A 20,447-nucleotide genomic window follows, 5' to 3' on the forward strand; every position below is an offset into this window, starting at 1 on the left:
CTGCATATACTACAATGCGTTGTAGCATCACCTTTACAGAAGATGTGGGATACCCAGCTACAATGAATAGTTCTCGCCGCGTGCCTTTCGGACGAGTATTATTGACTCGAAACCCTCAACTTAGTCTTTGTCATTCAATGCTTATTAATGTCTTCAAAGAACATTTCTGTATAGCTTTAAGCAGTAAGTTGGGAACGATGTTATAGAATAATGGGATAAAGAAACCTTTCAGATTAATGTTGACTTCCTACAGCTCAAACTTAAGCCATAAGCCAGCATGTATTGAAAAGATTTAACGTATCAATATGGGTATTCCAATCTTCATTAAGCATCGATCAGCTGTATAACTATTGTACCCACAGGGCTAATCTTAAGTATATCGTGCGTTTCAATTAATAGGCCTCGTTATGCAGTATACAGATCATAAACAATAGTAGAATATGCTCTGTAGTTAATTTTTTCAATGGGCTCAGCCCAAAATGTATAGATGGTAGATACCCGGTATTTAAGTCGCCTTATCTTTTGGAAGCAGATAATTAGACGATACGGGTTCTATTTAAACCCATTTGTGTACATTACTTCCAATTTAAATAAACAGTATTTAAAACCTGTGATTGAGTTATTTTTCAATATAATAACGCGTAAAGAAATTACTTTAAAAAGCATTTCTTTGCAGTCGTATAAATATTTGTCGAGTGTGACACTATGTCAGTGCTTTAGAAGAAAGTGATTACATAGATGAGCGTCAATAATGGGATTTAAATAACAAAAAATGAAACACTTGTAAATGCGAATACTGATTTGTTTCATGAAGAACATTTATCACTTGGAGAGTAATCTTTAAAAGTTACAGTAGTATACATAGGATGTGTTAATATTTCTTAAGAACGCCAGGTGATATGTTGACTAATATACAGACTTGTATACATTGCAAATACAGATTCGTTTCAAGAAAAAATATTTAACAGTTGGAGGGTAATCTTTAAAAGATAGAGTAGTATACAAGAGGTGATATGTTGACTAATATACATAGCGAATGCTGATTCGTTTTTCAAGAAGAACATTTATTATTTGGAGACTAATCTTTAAAAGATACAGTAGTAAACATTAGTTGTGATAATAATTCTTAAGAACGGCGAGGATTGATATTTTGACGAATATACATAGCGAATACTGATTCGTTTTCAACAAGAACATTTATCACTTGGAGAGTAATCTTTAAAAGAATCAGTAGTATACATGCATATTTGTTGTGATAATAATTCTTAAGGTCATCAAGGGGGAATATTTTGACTCATGTACTGAGCACCTGAATATACATAACCAACGAGGACATTATATATCAATATCAACATGGAGAGGTAAGATATTTAGCATTTTACGAGAGAAGTAATTCAATGGGAAAATAATTATCGAATATGATCAAAATAGCTAAGGGTGTTAAATGATTAAAACATTCTAACTGATATTACTTCCATTTCAATATATGTTCAACGAAACTTATCATATTTATAATCAAAATGATATCGTTACACGCGACAAGCGAATTATAGCAAAAAAAATGTTTTTCAATATCTAGTTGATACAAATTATTGTCATTTTCGTATGTCATCTTCGACTGAAAGGTTTAAGGAAGTATCGGTGCCCTCCAACGCAGGAGTGCAATAATCCAATGTTTTATATGACTAATCAACCAATCCAACTCTTTGACAGAACGAAAAAATGGTACCAATATTACAAATAAAAATATGTAAAACGATCGACAGACAATGCAAATTGATTGATTCATTAATTTACTAATTCATGTATCTATTAATCATCGATCGATTGAATGATTTCATCAAAGTTTATCAAAGCGTTGTATTGTGCTTTGTATATATTTGGTTATTAAAGTCGCTGTATAATGTATACATTTAACATAGGCCAAACTTTGATATTGATGTAAAAAATTAGCTTAATTAAGGTATCATATTCAATAGTACATCGTTGATGCCTCGGGACGAATTCATTAACCAACTTTTTGTTGTTGTTGTTGTTGTTGTTGTTGTTTTTGTGGAGTTTATAAAGGTCTGCCAGCGCCCTGTAATGGCTACATTATGGCATGACGCCGTTGTATACCTAAGGCTGACTTAAAGGTACTCTTTCATGTTTTTGGTCCCAAAATATTATTTTTTAGGTAATGCAACTGAAAACACTAATATTTTAAATATTTTACTCTTTGATACCGAAAAGAGTAAAAAAAAATCAATTTAAGTATAAAAAATGGTATTAGTGGGGAGCGAACCCAAGCCGGTAAAATCAAGGAAAAAAAGAAAAATGACTTCAAAACCGCTCGCCCACAAGGACTCTTACACAATTTTTGGGGTAATTTAATCTTTGAGCCTTTTGGAAAAAACGTTACTATTCACGTTATTCAAAGTCGTGAACTTCAAAGACAATGTGTGAGCATATATCAACATTTGTTGATGGTTTCAAGCCGTCAGTTCCTTAGTTTTAACAATCCTAATGGTATGCCACACTTTACTTTTCATAAAAAATGCATTAAACAAAACACGCGCAAGTCCCTTTAAACAAAAATTAACAAACTTAATGGTAATAATGGTATCTGTGTGTTTTAACTGGACTGTTATAATAACTGTTCAGTAGATTGAATGGAATCGCTGAGGAATTTTAAGGATAAGGATAATAATATTAACACTGAAGGCTGATTATCCCATGATTTTGATATCAGATAAAAGCGTTAGATGTGTCGAAAGATTATATGTAAAAAATAAACTGAATATAAGCCTGGAGTAGGGTTAATGGTCTCAGATATAAGCTTCTTTGGCCTGAACAGATTGCGAAATATTACATGTTACGTCCGATTTCAGTTCAAATAAAGAACAAAAATATATCATTCGAAAACTGTAAAATATACTGTGGTGGTATTCAATATTCAACGCAAGTCAACCTTAAAGTCATCACTGACTTCATTCACTCTATAGGCTAGTTATTTATAACCAGTAATCCGATTAGCTATCTATCTAAGACCAGAATTGAATACAAGCCCTGATTTACGGTCAAATAATTACATTTTAAATTTATATGATTATATTTTAACAGTCAGCAAACCTATACCTTATCAACTGATACAAAAAAAGTAAAAAGTATAAGGGGTCACCAAGCAAATCAAAATCTAACATTATTGCCATTGAGTAGATAAAATAAATAGCTTATCTGTACATTAGCTACCTTAAAACACATAATCCGTAATCCCCAGTCGGATAAAGGTTACGATTCTGATCATGGACGTGAATGCACTTTCTCCTGCGTTTGATGAAGACACTTGTGTCAATATTGATACAGTTAAGCCACAGCAATTTATTACGTTATGTCGATAGACACTCAAAAGAACGTTTTACGAGTTGCATAGATTTGTTAAGATGCTTTAAAAAGCTACTGACGAAAGGGTTAATGCACTTATGCGTTCCTTAGGTATACAGCAGGTGAGGTGTTTAGATTTACGACTGCTTGTTTTGTACGACTGCCATATGTTTAACTTGGTTTTAGTTGTTTACACACATATTTTTACCGACAAGATTAAATGAGATTATCGTTTGATAATGTTAATGACCATAAATGACGTCAAAAGCGGAGGTGTATATCCAAGACGAAGGCGTTAGTACCAGTGTTTAAAGCAAAAACATCGGTCTCTTTATGGAAATCAAGTGTACAATTTTGCACTGTTTAAAGGGACTAGACACCAGATGACACTATTGCAAGAGAAAAAGAAAAATGTAAAAAAAAACTTGTGAAATTGATATCGTTGTGTACAACGCATTGAATCTTATGTACTGATGTATCACATCGCTTACAAAAAATGCATCTTTCGCAGTTTTTGCGTGTTTTTTTTCTATTCGAAATTTACTGGGTATGATTACAATGTTAATCCCAGTTAATTAAAAAAAATAGCGTCGGAATTTGAATCTGTACTAAACACGTGACTTTCACGTGCTACATATCCACACTTTAAACTGGAAAACCAGTATGCGCTATTTTTAACTGGTAAACTCAACGAATAATTATAATTATTTTAAACATGTAGAATGATGTATTATCGGCCTCATCCTAACTCGTTTCGACAATTCTAGGCTTGTCCTGTGGAAATAATGTATTTACCGATTTTGGCACCATGTGGTGTCTGGTCCCTTTAAAGTCACAAGGTTAAGACCTTACAGGTATTCAATGTAAACAAGCCATACAATTATACATTATATATACAATGGAGTTTTTAAAAATCGCATGCAGAATAAAGACTACAGAAGCCCGTGTTAGCTCGCCCTAGTTCATAATAATGGAAGAAATCTGTGTTTTTTTCACGTTTTAATCCATTCACTTTAAACATCGCTTTGAAGTGGGATAATGGTTTCAAATAATCCAAATTAGAACATCGATACGCAAAGTATCATAAGAGACGAATTCAATATAATTAAAATGGAAAAAAAAGAAAGTGAAGGCAATATATAGTTTTTTATCTGCATGTATTAAATCACAGAACAAATGGTTAATGGTTTTGTGGCGTTTTCTCGTCAATGGTTCCTATAGTACCAAAGTCAACTTAACCTGAACAGAGATAAATCAAGTTATCAATTTAAAGGGTCGTCAATCGATAACCTTTCCCAACGCGCGATTAATTTACATAGGAAAGTAATTAGCATCCACTTATATCTATTATTACAGGTTTAACCATTTCACTTAATAGTCCAGAAAAATGCAGTAAATCAAATGACATGAATACAACTCTGGATGGTTATAGAATTTGTTATATAGATCGCTACCCGTCTCCCTAATAATAATTTAACAGCAGGAATCAGTTTACATGTTATTGACATTTTGTATTTACTTTCTCTTCTTGTTTAGAATTTATAGAATTTCGCATTGATTAATTGTCGGAGTTACATGGTGAAATTGCATTTGAATATTCTATTATAATAATTCGTTTTGTTAGCGTCTCCTTTAGTATAAACTAAATAAAGTGTAATATTCAATCATGTTCCTATCTGAATGTTCTTATAGGCATTTAAGTTATTCCAAAGTCGTGCCTTATGGATTAATTGCAATTTAAACAAATACGTACATATCTTTAAGCCTGCTTGGTATTATTCTTAAAAGACTATTAAGGTAAGCAGTGTGCTCTAACATCGACATTTCTATGTAATTCATTATTTTCTGATTGTGTCAATAGAATAGATCCTATACAGGTTTCACCTCATTTCATATCGTTAGAAAATGCTATTAATCGCATCATTTCTAATTTGCTTTCATTTATTTTATTTTTATTTGCCAATTAATTGAAACGATATTAAATTTACTTATGACATGAAAAAAACTTTTAGATAATGCGTCAGATGCGTCAATAGATAGATCGAAATCAAACAACTAAAAACCGTAACTGCCCTTGTTGTCATGGTTTCGTTGTCCGTCAAATGTGGTACTAAAATTAATGTCAGCCTCAATTAGAAACACAATTAGTGTATACACTTTATGCAAACATATTAAAGACTTTTTTTAATTAGTAAACGCCTTGAACAACGTTATAAATAAAATCTCAGTATTCAAAAAAAATACTCCCGGGTTCAAACGAAAAACAAGACCGTTTAATTAATAGCGTACGTTATACAGTATGGTAATTGATTCTTGACATATCTTAACAACATCTGCGTGATTCTTTGTGACCATTGTCCCAATTTCTAGACATTTCCGCTAAACTGGCTTCAATAGCTTATTTCAATTAGCTAAATTAATACTTAAATTGACTTTTGATAATGAAAAATTGTTAATAGTGATTATGATAAAGATAATTCCTATCTGAAGTATAACAACTCACGTAGAAGTAAACAATACGCAGATTATTAAACAAATATATACTGAGCTTATCTTAATCCTGTAAAAGGGGATTTTAGAAGTTTCGAGAAATTGGGGCCAGGGATCGGGAAGAGCCACGACGTTTTTGAACTGTTTACAACAAGTGCGGTGCTGCTACGATTTAATACGATCTTTTCAAACCGTAACACAATCTTTCTGTAGTCGAAACTTAATGGGGTATAGTCTACCAAGTGTCGGACTGCCCTTTCGTGGGCACTCGTTATTGGTCGTGACTTTAGTTTTATGACAATCCAGTTCGACTTGACAGGACTATTCTACGATTAAACACGATTTACTACGCAAATAAGGAACCTTCATTAGTCGTAAAAATATCGCTTTTATTCGTATTCCTGTCGTACGGTTATCGCCAGTATTCGTATTCCTGTCGTACAGTTATCGCCAGTATTCCTATTTCCGTCATTCGGTTATCACCAGTATTCGTATTTCCGTCGTACGGTTATCGCTTTTATTCGTATTACCGTCTTACGGTTATCGCTTTTATTTGTATTTCTGTCGTACGGTTATCGCTTTTATTCGTATTACCGTCTTACGGTTATCGCTTTTATTCGTATTTCCGTCGTACGGTTATTGCTTTTATTCGTATTTCTGTCGTACGGTTATCGCTTTTAATCGTATTTCCGTCGTACGGTTATTGCTTTTATTCGTATTTCTGTCGTACGGTTATCGCTTTTATTCGTATTACCGTCGTACGGTTATTGCTTTTATTCGTATTTCTGTCGTACGGTTATCGCTTTTAATCGTATTTCCGTCGTACGGTTATCGCTTTTATTCGTATTTCCGTCGTACGGTTATCGCTTTTATTCGTATAACCATAGTACGGTTATCGCTTTTATTCGTATTTCTGTCGTACAGTTATCGCCAGTATTCGTTTTTCCGTCGTACGGTTATCGCCAGTAGTCGTAAAATATCACTTTTATTCGTATTTTTGTTGTATGGCTATCGCCAGTACTCGTATTTCCGCCGTACGGTTATCGCTCTTATTCGTATTTCTGTCGTACGGTTATCGCTTTAATTCGTATTTCTGTCGTACGGTTATCGCCAGTATTCGTATTTCTGTCGTACGGTTATCGCCAGTAGTCGTAAAATATCACTTTTATTCGTATTTTTGTTGTATGGCTATCGCCAGTACTCGTATTTCCGCCGTACGGTTATCGCTCTTATTCGTATTTCTGTCGTACGGTTATCGCTTTAATTCGTATTTCTGTCGTACGGTTATCGCCAGTATTCGTATTTCCGTCGCACGGCTACCGGTTTTAAACGTATTTCTGGCGTACGATTTTCGCCAGTAGTTGTAAATCCGTCGTACGGTTATTGCCAGTATTCGTATTTCCGTCGCACGGTTATCGCCAGCATTCCTATTTCCGTTATTTCCGTCGTACGGTTATCGCCGGTAGTCGTCCTTCCGTCGTACGGTTATCGCCAGTATTCGTACTTCCGTCGTACGGTTATCGCCAGTATTCGTATTCCCGTCGTACGGGTATCGCCAGTAGTCGTACTTCCGTCGTACGGTTATCGCCAGTATTCGGACTTTCGTCGTACGGTTATCGCCAGTATTCGTACTTCCGTCGTACGCTTATCGCCAGTAGTCGTACTTCCGTCGTACGGTTATTGCCAGTATTCGCATTTCCGTCGTACGGTTATCGCCAGTATTCGTACTTCCGTCGTACGGTTATCGCCAGTATTCGTATTTCCGTTGTAGATTGATCGCGAGTATTCCCACGTAAGGGACATCCGTACAAACAAGAAACTTCAGACAATGTACTCCCGATAAATCACGATTAATGGGCGAAATCGGGCAGTGAGAGCCATGCTTAAAGGCCTAGTTTAAGCCTTTTATAGTTGATCCTGCCCAACAAATCTGTGTACAGAATACAGCTTTTGTGTATTGATCGTAATCTTTATTGCTGTCTGATGTCCATTGGATCTCAAATCTGAGCGTCATGTTGTGCAATACTGGAGTTTTTTTATCAAAATGAGCAAAACATCTTGTCTAATATTATTTTTTTACCCTTTCAAATAAAAGTAAAACTATCATTACAATGCTTTAGAATAAGAATTATGTTTTATGTTGTATTATTCAACATGTTTATCCTTTTCAGACCAAGAATTTACGTTAAAAGACCGGCCTCGCCGTACGTCTCATCGGCGATCTCAAGATGGCGTCCAGAATCGAAAATGGCGACCTCTTGAATGAGTACCTCGGAAACAAGTCACAACGGTATCCTCTCCAAGGGGACTTGATCTCAGAAGCCAGTTCGCTGGACGATTTTATAATGGACAAAGAGCCGATTCAGCAGAGACTGTACATAATTAACAGGTCGGGGTCGGGCGAGGCTCAGTTTGTTTTGTTGAATCAAAAACGGACATCTATAGAGTCTTATGGGGTGCGGTATGAGACTTGGAAAGTGACCAAGGGGATTTCAAACTTTGGTGTGGCCGTGGTGGAAAATGTATTGTATGTTATTGGAGGATATGACGTCAAAACCTGCAAGCACCTGCACAGGGTAGTGAAGTAAGTCATGTAACTAGTTTGGTCTTTTAAAAGCTTGGGATGGGGAAATAAACTAAGTCGAAACCCACTATGTCGAAGTCGTTTGGACATCGGGAAATACTTCGTGAAAACGAACATTCGATATAACATTAAAACAAAAAAGTCAATAACGTAACCGAAAAACTCGGGTTCGAAATAACCGGGACATCGAGATAACAGAGTTTAACATAGCGAGTTTCGACTGTAAGTAGAACAATAGATCACTTGAATTGTACATACATGTGAAAACTGTCATTTGTGGAATTAGTGCCTGTATTCTCTTTCTGATAACTCATAGAATAATTATAACCAGATGGCTTTAATGTGTTTTAAAAGCATCCTGTGAAACAACTGTTATAATTATGGTATATGCATCCAATGGTCATGGATTACTAATATGTAAATGACCAAAAGTAAAATATACACACAGTTATTGTGGTCTGTAATTATCTACTATTTATTTCAATTGCAATCGGTCGTGAAAATACATATTTTTTCGTTTTCTTATTTTCTATATTTTGTTTTTCATTTTCTTTTTCTGCGCTTTAATCCGTTTGAATGATACCAAAATAAGAAAGTATAATCAGGAATCCAAAAGTCTTTACATCAGGTACCTTAAAACGAGTTGCACTACACACGTGATCTACTCACCATGTTTACAGGTACGATCCGTACGACTTCACGTGGACCGAGTGCTCCCCGCTCCTCAAGGCACGGGCAAAGTTCGGGCTTGCAGTCCTGAATGGGAAAATACACATATGTGGTACGTCAAGTAGACATTAAATAGTTAAACGGATCATAGTTCGAGGGTTTTGAGTTAGACTAACCTAACCATTAAATAATGTAAATGAAGTTACAATCGTTTACCTCTAAACCTCGCGATAAAAGGTGTGTGTGAGCTATTGGAAATATTGGCTCGCAAAAGACTATATAAGATTCGGGATCATATCAGATTGCTTATCCATGGTGGCTGATTTATGCCACTGTGCGTTGTTACATTTTAGCTTCGAAATGTTGGAAATGTGATCTTCAGCCAACTTGGCGCATTTTCGCATTTTCGATCTTTCGAACTGCCTGAAAACAGCCATCATACTTAAGTGACCAAACTTCAGATAGCATGGATAACATTGACATGACTTGTCTTGAGTTATATTATAGGTCACACAACAGTTGCTCAGCTAGTCGGGCGTTCTGTTTTCGACGTTTTGGGCATCTGACCAACCTTAAGAAACATTTGTTGGTTAATAGACATCGTTGTAAGTCTCATATCAAATATGCACGGGAAATTATACGTCTTTGGTTGGTTATGTAGGCAATCAGTAAGTTATAAACATCACCATTGCTTGATGATTGGTCACTGGTTCTATAAGTGGAAAGTTCTGCTCCCTACGCATAGAGAGCATTTGTATAAAATACCATATTGCATTTTTACGTGAATGCGTGATCAGATATCGACTACCCGAAGATTTAGACAATTATTATACAACATAATAGCTTTGCCAGCAGACCACCTAGACAGAAGAGCAATTAGTCCAGCCGTTTAATGGAATTGCACATAGAACATTGTTATTTTCGTTACATACGAATCACATACGTGGCATCTAAGAGTCAATCTCCTATGCAATAATCTTTCTCTACCAGCAGGAAAGGTCGTACTCACCTTTGTCTTAAATGATTCCTTTTTGCACGTATTTATACAAGATGATAAATAGATTTTAAAAAAATGTTTGAATGACGTCACGTCATTTCGATCCTCATACGTCTTACGTGATTGACGTGATGGCATTGATTACTGTAGGGGAAGAAGCTTCTGTGTTGAATTGGTCTAAGGTAACTTAGTACGCTTTGGAAAAAATGCCGCATTTTATTTGACGCATTGTATGACAACGGTGATTTATATATTTTATTGGTGTCCTATAAAGATGGGGGGATTTTTTATGAGTTGAAAACGATCGCTTTCATCGTTACTTTGAGCATATAAACCAGGGGCGTAGATAACCTTCTTTTCATATGGTTTCATAATTGTGCTGGGGTGGGGGGGTCGGGGCATGCCCCCTTGGAATTTTTGAAAACCATGGTGCAATCTGGTGCATTCTGGGCGTTCTGGGATACTTTATTTAGTCTTGGAAAATGGACAGTTTTAGGGTAATGTCGCACTCTCGTATAGTCAGCTACGCGCCTGTAAACTGATATAATATATATTGTTTATACCCCATTATGTTTCTACCAGTATGTAACCAAGTAATAGTTAAAGATAGTTAGTACTCGCATGACCATTTATTTTGTGTAAGCACATACTAACAATCTGTATGTTTTAGAGGTCTACATTATACTGTGTAAACTACCCACTAACTTGCCCAGCCTCTGTTTATATCTACCGCTTCATCTGATTAACATCAATAACGGTTGACTGCTTATTTACTGTAATGAATGTTTTGGAAAGCTTCTAAAATACTGCCTTCTCAATGGATCGTACATAATGCTGACCACAAAATGGAATTAATGCGAAGTTGCAGGTAGTAGAACCTTACCATACAAAATAACACCGCATTAAATCCCTCGGTACACAGTGATATGAAACGATTTAAGGAAACAACCTGTCAATCCCTCGGACAAGACATTCTAACAATCAAAAGGCTTTTAGTATGCACGCGGATTCTGATTTAATCATTTAGAAAGCGTCTGGCAAAATCGTGCGGTTCGCGCATTCGCACTGGCGAATGATACATTTAGCTAATGTTTATTTGATTGTTTAGTATACTAAATAATAGCTATAACTTAGCGTATACACTAGCGGTTCTATGGAGGGCTGCCCCGGCACCCCCCCCCCTCCCATTAAATCGCTACTTTTAATTTCAATTCAGGAAAAAAAAGAAATAAAATACGCCCAAAATGCACCATTTATGGACTATAAATTGTTCAAATTTTCTTCGGGGAGTACTAAACCCCCTGCCAACGCTATGTAAATAAATTGTTGTTCTAAGGGAGGGTCGCGGGTCAAACGGTTACGCCTCTAAGTTACGCCCCCACTGACGTCGAATCCTGGAACCGCCCCTGGTATATCTGGTGAACTGAAGAGATATTTGTATATACTCTATGTAAAACGGGCCAACTTATCACCCTAGCGCACGACAAGCTATCGTAGAATCTTGACAATGACGGATCCACAGGAACCGCCAAAATATGTTCTTAGCATGACAGAGGTTGGTGGGTTGGGTGTCCTCACCAATAGGTTTGAATATCATTTATCTTTTCAACTTTTGACTATATATTCTAAAAACAAATTAAGCAGTATATATTTTACAATGATTGTGAGAAAAGTTATCATAACTTAAACTAAGTCATTTTCGTTGGCACGATGTTACGCGAGAGTGTGGACATGTGTTGTGGAGGGAATCGGAGTACCTGTAAAAAACCTACTTGTCCGACTTGGTGACCATTAACCATACTCAAATGCGCCCAGGACGGGAGTCGAACCCGGGTCGCCTGGATAATAAGTGAGGTCACTAACCACCGCGCTAACCGGACAACTTTGTCAGTAAATTCGTTTTACAAAACATTATCAACGAGCAAGCGTTTGATGGAATAGAAACAGGCACACTTTTGAATAATACTCATATAAATAAATACAATGGATTTTTACACGCTCTATTTTTAAATCACTTCCAAAATTTTAAGTCGATTCATTTCGTTTACTGTCGAACCCAATTGGCTTGGACTCCAAGGGACTGGCGGAAATTCTTCGAGCCTCGGAAAGTTCGAGCCAAGCGGGATTTTTTACCCCAGTATAAAGGAATCGATCCTTAACATCTTGTTCGTGCCAGCGAGGAATTTGAACCAACGGGGTTCGACTGTATATGTTATAGTAAGATGACAAGTTAAATCTGAACGTTTCAGCATGGGCGGGGCGAACGTGGTTTTCTTAATCATTAAGATTTTACTGCAAGTCACCTAACATCATAGGTTGACAAATTGTCAACGCAAAATCTGACAAAAGCAGTATGTATCGGATAAGCGGAAGTAGCCAGACTATTTAACACCCGAGAAAGTACTTATTGATTGCCTATCTGCAATTGTATTGGCTAAAAACGTTAGCTGTATTCCAAATATATGTAAGTGTTTGTTTAAGTAAATTTTCAAAAGCATGTCAAACGCGACCAGTTTAAATTTGTAACTGCTTATAAACCTATTTGATGGTTAGGACGAACCGATCTCGTCCAAGAAGTATGAGCCAGTACAAGACAGTCTAACAGTACACGCCGGTCGCTTAACTTTCCAAGGATTTTAAAGTAACCATGGTAATTAACCGTTGTCTCATACAATATAAGCCTATATAGAAAAAGAGCATGCTGAGTGCTTGCCATATAAGACTGAACAAAGATGAACGACCCCGTCCTAAGGCCGTGAACAATTTATGTTTAGTCTCAGACACAATAAATGACGAAAGCGCTTTTTTCTTTACTGTTTCAAACGTATTTTTTATATAAAAGGCTAAAGGCATTTATGCTCTTAACATATGAACGAAAATACACACATAAAGCTGTATAGGTGGAGTTTTGTAAAGACTGGTAAAGACTGGAAAAACATGGTAAATATCGGAGGAAGAGAACGGGTATGAAATGCGACACCACGGACGACGTCCAGGACATCGTGGCTCCATATAATTACGTCTAAAACAAGATATTTGCTGAAACAATTTGACGTTACAGTTAAACAAAATCAGCTGACCAAAGGTATCATTTGAGACGACATTGATGATAATATCACAATAGTAGGGTGATACAACGTCGTCTGAGCTTACCTTCGTGTCGAAGACGTATTTCCTTTTTTAAGACGATGTTAACATGAATCTATCCGTGTTTTTCATGTACGTTTTAAAATAAGAAATGTCGGCCTTTAAATGATTTATAATGTCAACACAGTAATAATTCAAAAACAGGCACATTTTCATTTCGTCATTTCTGTCGTTCCTTCGTATTTCGACTGGTTCAAGCCATTAAACTAATGAGAATACGAATATTCTTAATTAAGATGTTCTGTACAGGCGGGATGAATACCTTCCCGTTTATGTTTTCTTTTTCTACTTGCAACACGAAATGTCCATTAGGAAATATTGATGCACAGTATGTGATGACGCTCAAGACGTCTTCAATTTCATAAAAAATAGTCCCTCAGCGTTTGTTTCGAACCATTCAACAGTCAAAACATTACACTAAGTATTAGATTGAATTCAAACAAAAATAAACAAACAACCAGAGGAAACAGAGACACTTGTCTTAGAAGAGACTTCATGAGTTATGCTCCTGTTCGTTTAAAGTTTTATATTACAGAATTTTCAACAAAGTTTCCTTCTTAATATTGTCAAGATGATTTTGTGTTGTGCATACATCACTTATTTATTTTTTTCACGTACTAATACCACAGTAACTCCTTGGATTATGCTCATACTTTGTATATCTGGAAATTGAAAATCTTTTGATAGAAAAAAAATCTTGTTTAAATCAGCAACTCTCATAAATAACAAGAATTGTTGTTTACGCCTCTTCCATGTCACACAAGACGTGAGTAGCATCCAGGTACAACAACAAAAACCGTCTCAAATCAATGTTGGTTCATTCCCTTTACGATATTGAATGTCTAATGCAGTTAAGAAAGGCTTCATTTGATACGTTGCCATGGCAATAGAAACGCAATTTCCTTAAATGATGATGATGATAGCATCCGGTGTGATCACTTAAATCTAAAATATCACACATTTCATTAGTCAAATGTCCGTCAAATGTTGCGTGTAACAGCGAGAAAGGTTGCTTTACTTTCAACCTGATTTGAAGATTACTTATTATTGTTTCTAATAAGGTGTAAACTCAGGAGCGGATCCAGAATTTGACGTAAGAGGGGGCGTTACTTAGAGGCGCAACCTTTTGACATGCGCCCCTCCCCCAAAAACCAAAATGTATATGGTTGAAAATGCAAACGGGGGGTCCCTTAAGGAATTTGTAAGAAGTCCGAAATGGTACCTTTTGAGCGTTTTATATTTTTTCTCCGATATTTTTTATACAAATTGTAAACTTGGACGATAGTGGAGGGGGGGAGGGCGCCCCCTCCTGAATCCGCTAGTTAAAGTAATGGATTATATTAGGATTGCATCAATATATCAATATGTATTGTCAGATGTTCTGTTTGACGATATGGTATATATGGCAATATGGTTTCCGCCATATCGATATATTGCAAAACGTTTTTTTATGAAGAAGATTTTCCGCTCATGCAGATATCCTCATAAATGTTCTATAAATTTCTTATTATACTGTTGTTACTTATTTTTAGTACCATAGTAGCAAGTATTTTATCAAGTCGTGACTATACTTCTTTTTTATTACGAGGTATGTTCTATTTGTTAATGGAGGCAAAAACGTGGATGTCACAAGACCAAGTCTCTATTATCGTGAACCTATGACCATATCATACGATACGGTGCCCTTACTGATTTTAAAGTTGTGTTTAACCTCCCGACAGGTGGTGAGCGGAGTGATGGCCAGGCAGCCTGTTCGTGTGAGGTGTACGACCCGGGGACGGACACCTGGACGGACGGAGGCGTACTTCCGGCGCCCCGGAAGAATCACAGCTGTGTCCTTACCGGAAGTAGCATTTACTGCGCAGGCGGGGACTACGGGTTGCGGAGCCACGATAATTTCTGGTGAGAAAAATGCTATGTATAAATAAGAATACGCTTATAATCTTAAACAATCTTCTTCATAAATTATATATGAATGCATATTTCTATAATGTTATCATGATAAAGACACTGCTGGCTTCCTAACAGTTTTAAACACATCTATAATAAAGTAATAAAGTACGCACAAAATGCACCATATTGCAATAGAAAATCTTAAAATGTTCTTGGGGGAGTTCCCCAATCCTCGCTGCCAACATTTTGACCCAAATATATTTCGGTTCTGAGAGAGAGGCGCCCCATTAGTTACGCCCCCTCTTACGTCAATTCCTAGAATCGCCCCTGCGTAATAATTATTGCGCTCACGAAAAACAAAGACAAAAGTAAAATATAAATTTAATTTGACCGAAATAATAGGCTAGATTGGAAATGAAATTAACATAGATATAAAGCTTATGTTAAAAGCAGCCATAAATCCTCCATGCGAGGATACACCACATCAGAAAGCATAATAAAGTGAAAACATAATACAAAAAGTTCAATATCTTAAAATAATAGAGGAAAAAAGGGTTATCAAAGATATAATTGAGAACTTGTTCGACAAAAAGTAATAAAAGAACCGGGCGGGTGGGAGGGAGAAAACACACGTCCTAACCGGATTAAAACGAAAGAACAAGTGAGAAAGGCGCCAAAATAAAGAAGGGCGGACAATTGAACATTCGGCAATGAGAAAGAGTTTTCTCCCTTAATAATTATCTAATTTCCTCAAAATTTGTTAGTAACCTACGTATCACGAGAGTAACCCTCATATGCTTGCAGGATCTATGAGGACGGAAAGTGGGCGGAGCTAGACCAGGACTACCCCCACTCTCTACCTCGCTGTGTGGACCGGTACGCAATGTGCACAGTGGGTCACAAAATATACTTCATAGGAGGTATATAGCGTTCATCCCTATAACGTAATAACTTGATATCTGAAACTTTGACAGAAAGACCTATTACGCTGTGTTTTAGTACGTAAATGTTATGTGAAAGATGAAATTCACTTTAAACTCTCACATCTAATGTGTATCAACTGAAGTGAAAGATTCAAAAATTTAAGCATGAAATGCATATGCTATCATTTAGTATCATAGCTGTGAATTTGCCATAAGGGTCATCTATTGATGTATTTATGAACAACCATATTCTCTAGGCGTGTCATGTCGGGTGAACGCCGCCGCCGACGATGGTCGGTTCATCACGGAGCGGGGTATCTTCTCCTATACGCTGGCGGTATCCACCGTCCGCCGCCACAAAGCCCAAGGAAACAGCCTCCAGTCGGAAGTGCTCTCCCCCTGGACCGTTCGCTATCCCAGCATGGTCCGTCCCCGACACGGCTGTGCGGCGCAAGCCATAGGTAAAGAATATGGTTAATAATTGAATGTGAATATTCTGACATGCAGTTTAATTCAATCGCTCGCATATGCTTATATGGCTTTTTAAATCAAATTAAAATTAAAAAAAATAAAACCAGTAAATGCAGTAATATTCCTTGAACAGTGGGTTTTACACATCACTTGCATTTTTTTATTGAAGTTCCATTAAATAATGTTTTCAATTAAAATTATTTTTATTTTAAATGAAAGAACATGTGTTGAGTGTTTAAATGAAATTTGCATTGAATACCGATATTGGGAAGACGTATGTATATGAACACAGTAATACGTTAACCTTGACCTTTGGACATGACCCTGTGACCTTGCAGGAATGGTCGTTTTCGGGAGTGTAATTGACATTGTAAGGACGAGATCGGTCGACAGAGTTAAATGATATAGAAATCAGAATTAACATATTGACATTGACCGTACGACTTTAAAAGGATTAAGACCTAAATGCTCTAGGATTTAACATGTTCAAAGACATGCCTTACCATATTTTCTCTCATTACTTATATAAACTTGGTATCGTGATGACTTTGATCTTGACCTTTCAGGTAGGAAGATTTACGTGTTCGGGGGTTGTCACCTGGAGACGGGTCAGGACGTGCGGGTCTGTGAGTGCTTTAACACGGACAGGGGAACCTGGGAAGATGAGTTCCACTTCCGTAAAGGTAAAATTACCAACAGAAGAAGCAAAAATATAAACATCAATTTGGTATGTTTTAATATCATGTTTAAGAAACACGTTTGATATGTTTCGTAATGAATGTCAATTCCTGTTACGTCCTCAAATAACCTTGAAATAGAGATGGTAAAAGCAGCAGAAACAGACGTTTGTGCATCTGAATAAACTACATCGAATAATGAATTTGTTTACGTATACACTATTCGTCATTTTTGCTATTTTGCAGGTGATCTGACCAATGTTGTGACAGCAATCTTGGAGGTTCCGCGGAGACACGATGAGCAGAAAATAAACTATAAACTCAAATGGGTGCTATGGTGATAAACCGAACTCTTAGGGCAACACAGGTGTAGAACAATAGTTAGGACTAATTTGGGGGGGGGGGGTGCAGGTGATATAACAACCAAGGGGGCAAAGGATAACACAACAACTAAGAACAAAACGTGATAAAAAAGGAACTAAGGAAAATGATCAAATGCAAAAATAATTCGGACAAACGGATATAATAATTATAAAATAATAACAAAAAAACGGATCAGGAAAGCAACATCGGGGATTTGTTTGGTGATTGATAAAAACATCATAAACCACAAATTAAGGAAATGCAACATCGGAGGATATTTCAGTGATTGGAGAAAAACAGCAAGAATAAGATACGGAAATACATAGCAAAAGCAATATATGTAGGACAAAAACAAAGACATGTAAATCTATTGTGATAGAAACAGTGTAACACTGCCACAGTTGTGATAAAAAATATCATTATGCAATGATCGCAAAATATGAAAAAAGTGTGAAAGAAACAGAAAAAGCATTTAAAAGGGCAAATGATTGATGTATATTTTCCAATTGGGGAAGTACAATGATAGAATGGTTTATTTATTAATAACTTCATACGCATTACTGTACAAATGTAGTTGCTTTTTAGACGACATTGATGATACATGGACATTTGTCATTAAAGCAATTTACAAAGCGAAATCATACCACGCATATTTTATATTAGAAAATGGATTTGATAGAAACAGAATCCAACGATGAGACGAATGACAAATTGAAAACAATGTGAATACATGCACATTTGAAGGGTGTATAATGATTACGACACGTACTTAACATGACTGTTTACAATTGATCAATATTTCAGAAACATGCGGCACTATATTGATTGTTAAGCACAAGTCGGGGAAAATAACCAAAACATGTCTCTAAATACGATTTAAATTATGATTTATGTTTTGTTACAATATGTGTTTGTTAAGGGTACCTATGTCAACTCTTTTATCAGGGGATCTAGCAGCTTGGAATTGTCAACCCTGAAAAGTATGCAGATCCTGCCTAAGTATAAGGGTGTCATGCCCATAGCAGTAAAATGGGGTCTGACCCCTTTTGATTGTTTCCAATATATTTATATAAACTTCAAGTGCTAATTACTGTTTTGATGTCAACATCCAAGCAAAAAATATTAATGACTGTACATAAGACTGTACATAAGACTGAAGTTTAAAGCTCTCTGTCCTGTTTTTAGGATTTATCCTGAAGGTTAGAACCCCTGATTAACGTGTACATTACAATGATGTGAGAAATGCTCAAAAAAGTAAAAGTATTATATCTGCAACAGATGTGTTTGGTTTTGTACTTGTAATATCTACGTTACACATAAAGCGAAAGAGACACATATTATAATAGTTTAAAGTGACACTCTTATTCGAAGTCAAAGCATACACATGTATAACAAACATCACTTTTGAATGATAAACCTATAACTACTTACTAAATAATGCATATATGGAAAATATTAATGACTGATAACCGTGTATTTAATAGCAGAAACGCAAAAATATTAAATGATTGGTGAATACTTTACTGTGGTCTACTATAGTCTCATAAGGTAGAAATACCCTTGTTTATGCTCATTTCTTTCAAATAAAATTCGGTACCATTTTTTCGACATTTGTTCATCCTTTTTGGAATATAAAAACAATATTTTTAATTATGGTAAATCTTATTTGGGAGTATGAGTGCATCTTTGAGCAACTATTGAGATTGAACTCCCCTATAAAAGTGTGGTATAACAGTTAACTGATTAAATTTAAGTAGTAATACATCCCAAAACAGTTACATTGTCGTTAGTGCAGTACTTTTTAAATTTTGTACAAATCGTCATGTGATATAATTTGACAGTTTCGTCCTCACTTTACACCACCTTTATCATTCCTTACATTTTAGCTCACCTCGACACGTCTTAACAACATCTTGTTACTCTTAACCAGCATTCTTTGCTAAATTACTTCACTTGGATTTATACTCCACCGCAGGTGTCATTTAGACAAATCGTTCCCACAAAGTCCTGCAAACTGGGTTGTATATCTACGCGAACTTCAGTGACTTGGAAGAGGCGTCTACACATTTGTACATTTACAATTTTGCTACTGACGGATTCCATCTTCACCAGCAAACTTGTCACTCCATCCTCGGCAGCCAAGCATTTTTTGAAGAGCAAGAGGGCTAGACAGTTGATCTTCTCATCGGAGGCGACTTAATATTTTGTTTTTGTTATACACGGGATGGATTGAATTTCGATGGAGTCAGATGACACTTCTAAATATTATATGCAACATTCTCTGCAACTTGGACGCTCTTGAATACAGTTTACAAATCTGTGCAACATCCGGGTCCTTCACGTCAATGTGAGTAAGAAGGATTGCTTTGGACACGCCTGAAATAAGATATCATGTCTCACATGTTGTTACAATGCCGAAATAATTCAGTACACAATTATTAAATGCCCGTTCACGCACGATGCCTTAATTTTATGTCTTACGCTAATCTTTGCATAATATAAGTTTGTTGATCACAAGAATTGATTTTCTTAATAAATCTATGCATTTCCAAAATAAGAAATTAAACAAATGTACAAATGTATGTTTGGCTTTGTCCCTAACGAAGCTTCTGCAGTAGTTCAGCGGACAGACTGTTAAGTTGCGAAGCTTCTGCAGTATTTCAGCGGAAAGACTGTTAAGGGACGAAGCTTCTGCAGTATTTCAGCGGAAAGACTGTTAAGGGACGAAGCTTCTGCAGTATTTCAGCGGAAAGACTGTTAAGGGACGAAGCTTCTGCAGTATTTCAGCGGACAGGCTGTCAAGGGACGAAGCGTTCAGCACGAAAGCCACGCAGTGGGTCTTGTCCTCAAGGTTGGGCCGCATTACGAAA

General features: G+C 36.3%; 1 protein-coding gene across 1 annotated transcript; it reads left to right on the top strand.

Moving 5' to 3' along the window:
• Window positions 1-561: 561 nt before the first annotated feature.
• On the top strand, window positions 562-18,852 carry LOC128224398 (influenza virus NS1A-binding protein homolog). Its single transcript, XM_052934222.1, has 8 exons — window positions 562-1,361; window positions 8,025-8,437; window positions 9,118-9,218; window positions 14,972-15,152; window positions 15,948-16,063; window positions 16,324-16,527; window positions 17,104-17,220; window positions 17,461-18,852. Exons 2-8 carry the CDS (start codon window positions 8,082-8,084, stop codon window positions 17,553-17,555), a joined length of 1,170 nt encoding a protein of 389 aa, XP_052790182.1. The 5' UTR covers window positions 562-1,361; window positions 8,025-8,081; the 3' UTR covers window positions 17,556-18,852.
• Window positions 18,853-20,447: the final 1,595 nt, after the last annotated feature.

The sequence above is a fragment of the Mya arenaria genome, chromosome 17 (assembly GCF_026914265.1).
Source record: "Mya arenaria isolate MELC-2E11 chromosome 17, ASM2691426v1".
Classification (NCBI taxonomy): Eukaryota; Metazoa; Mollusca; class Bivalvia; order Myida; family Myidae; genus Mya; species Mya arenaria.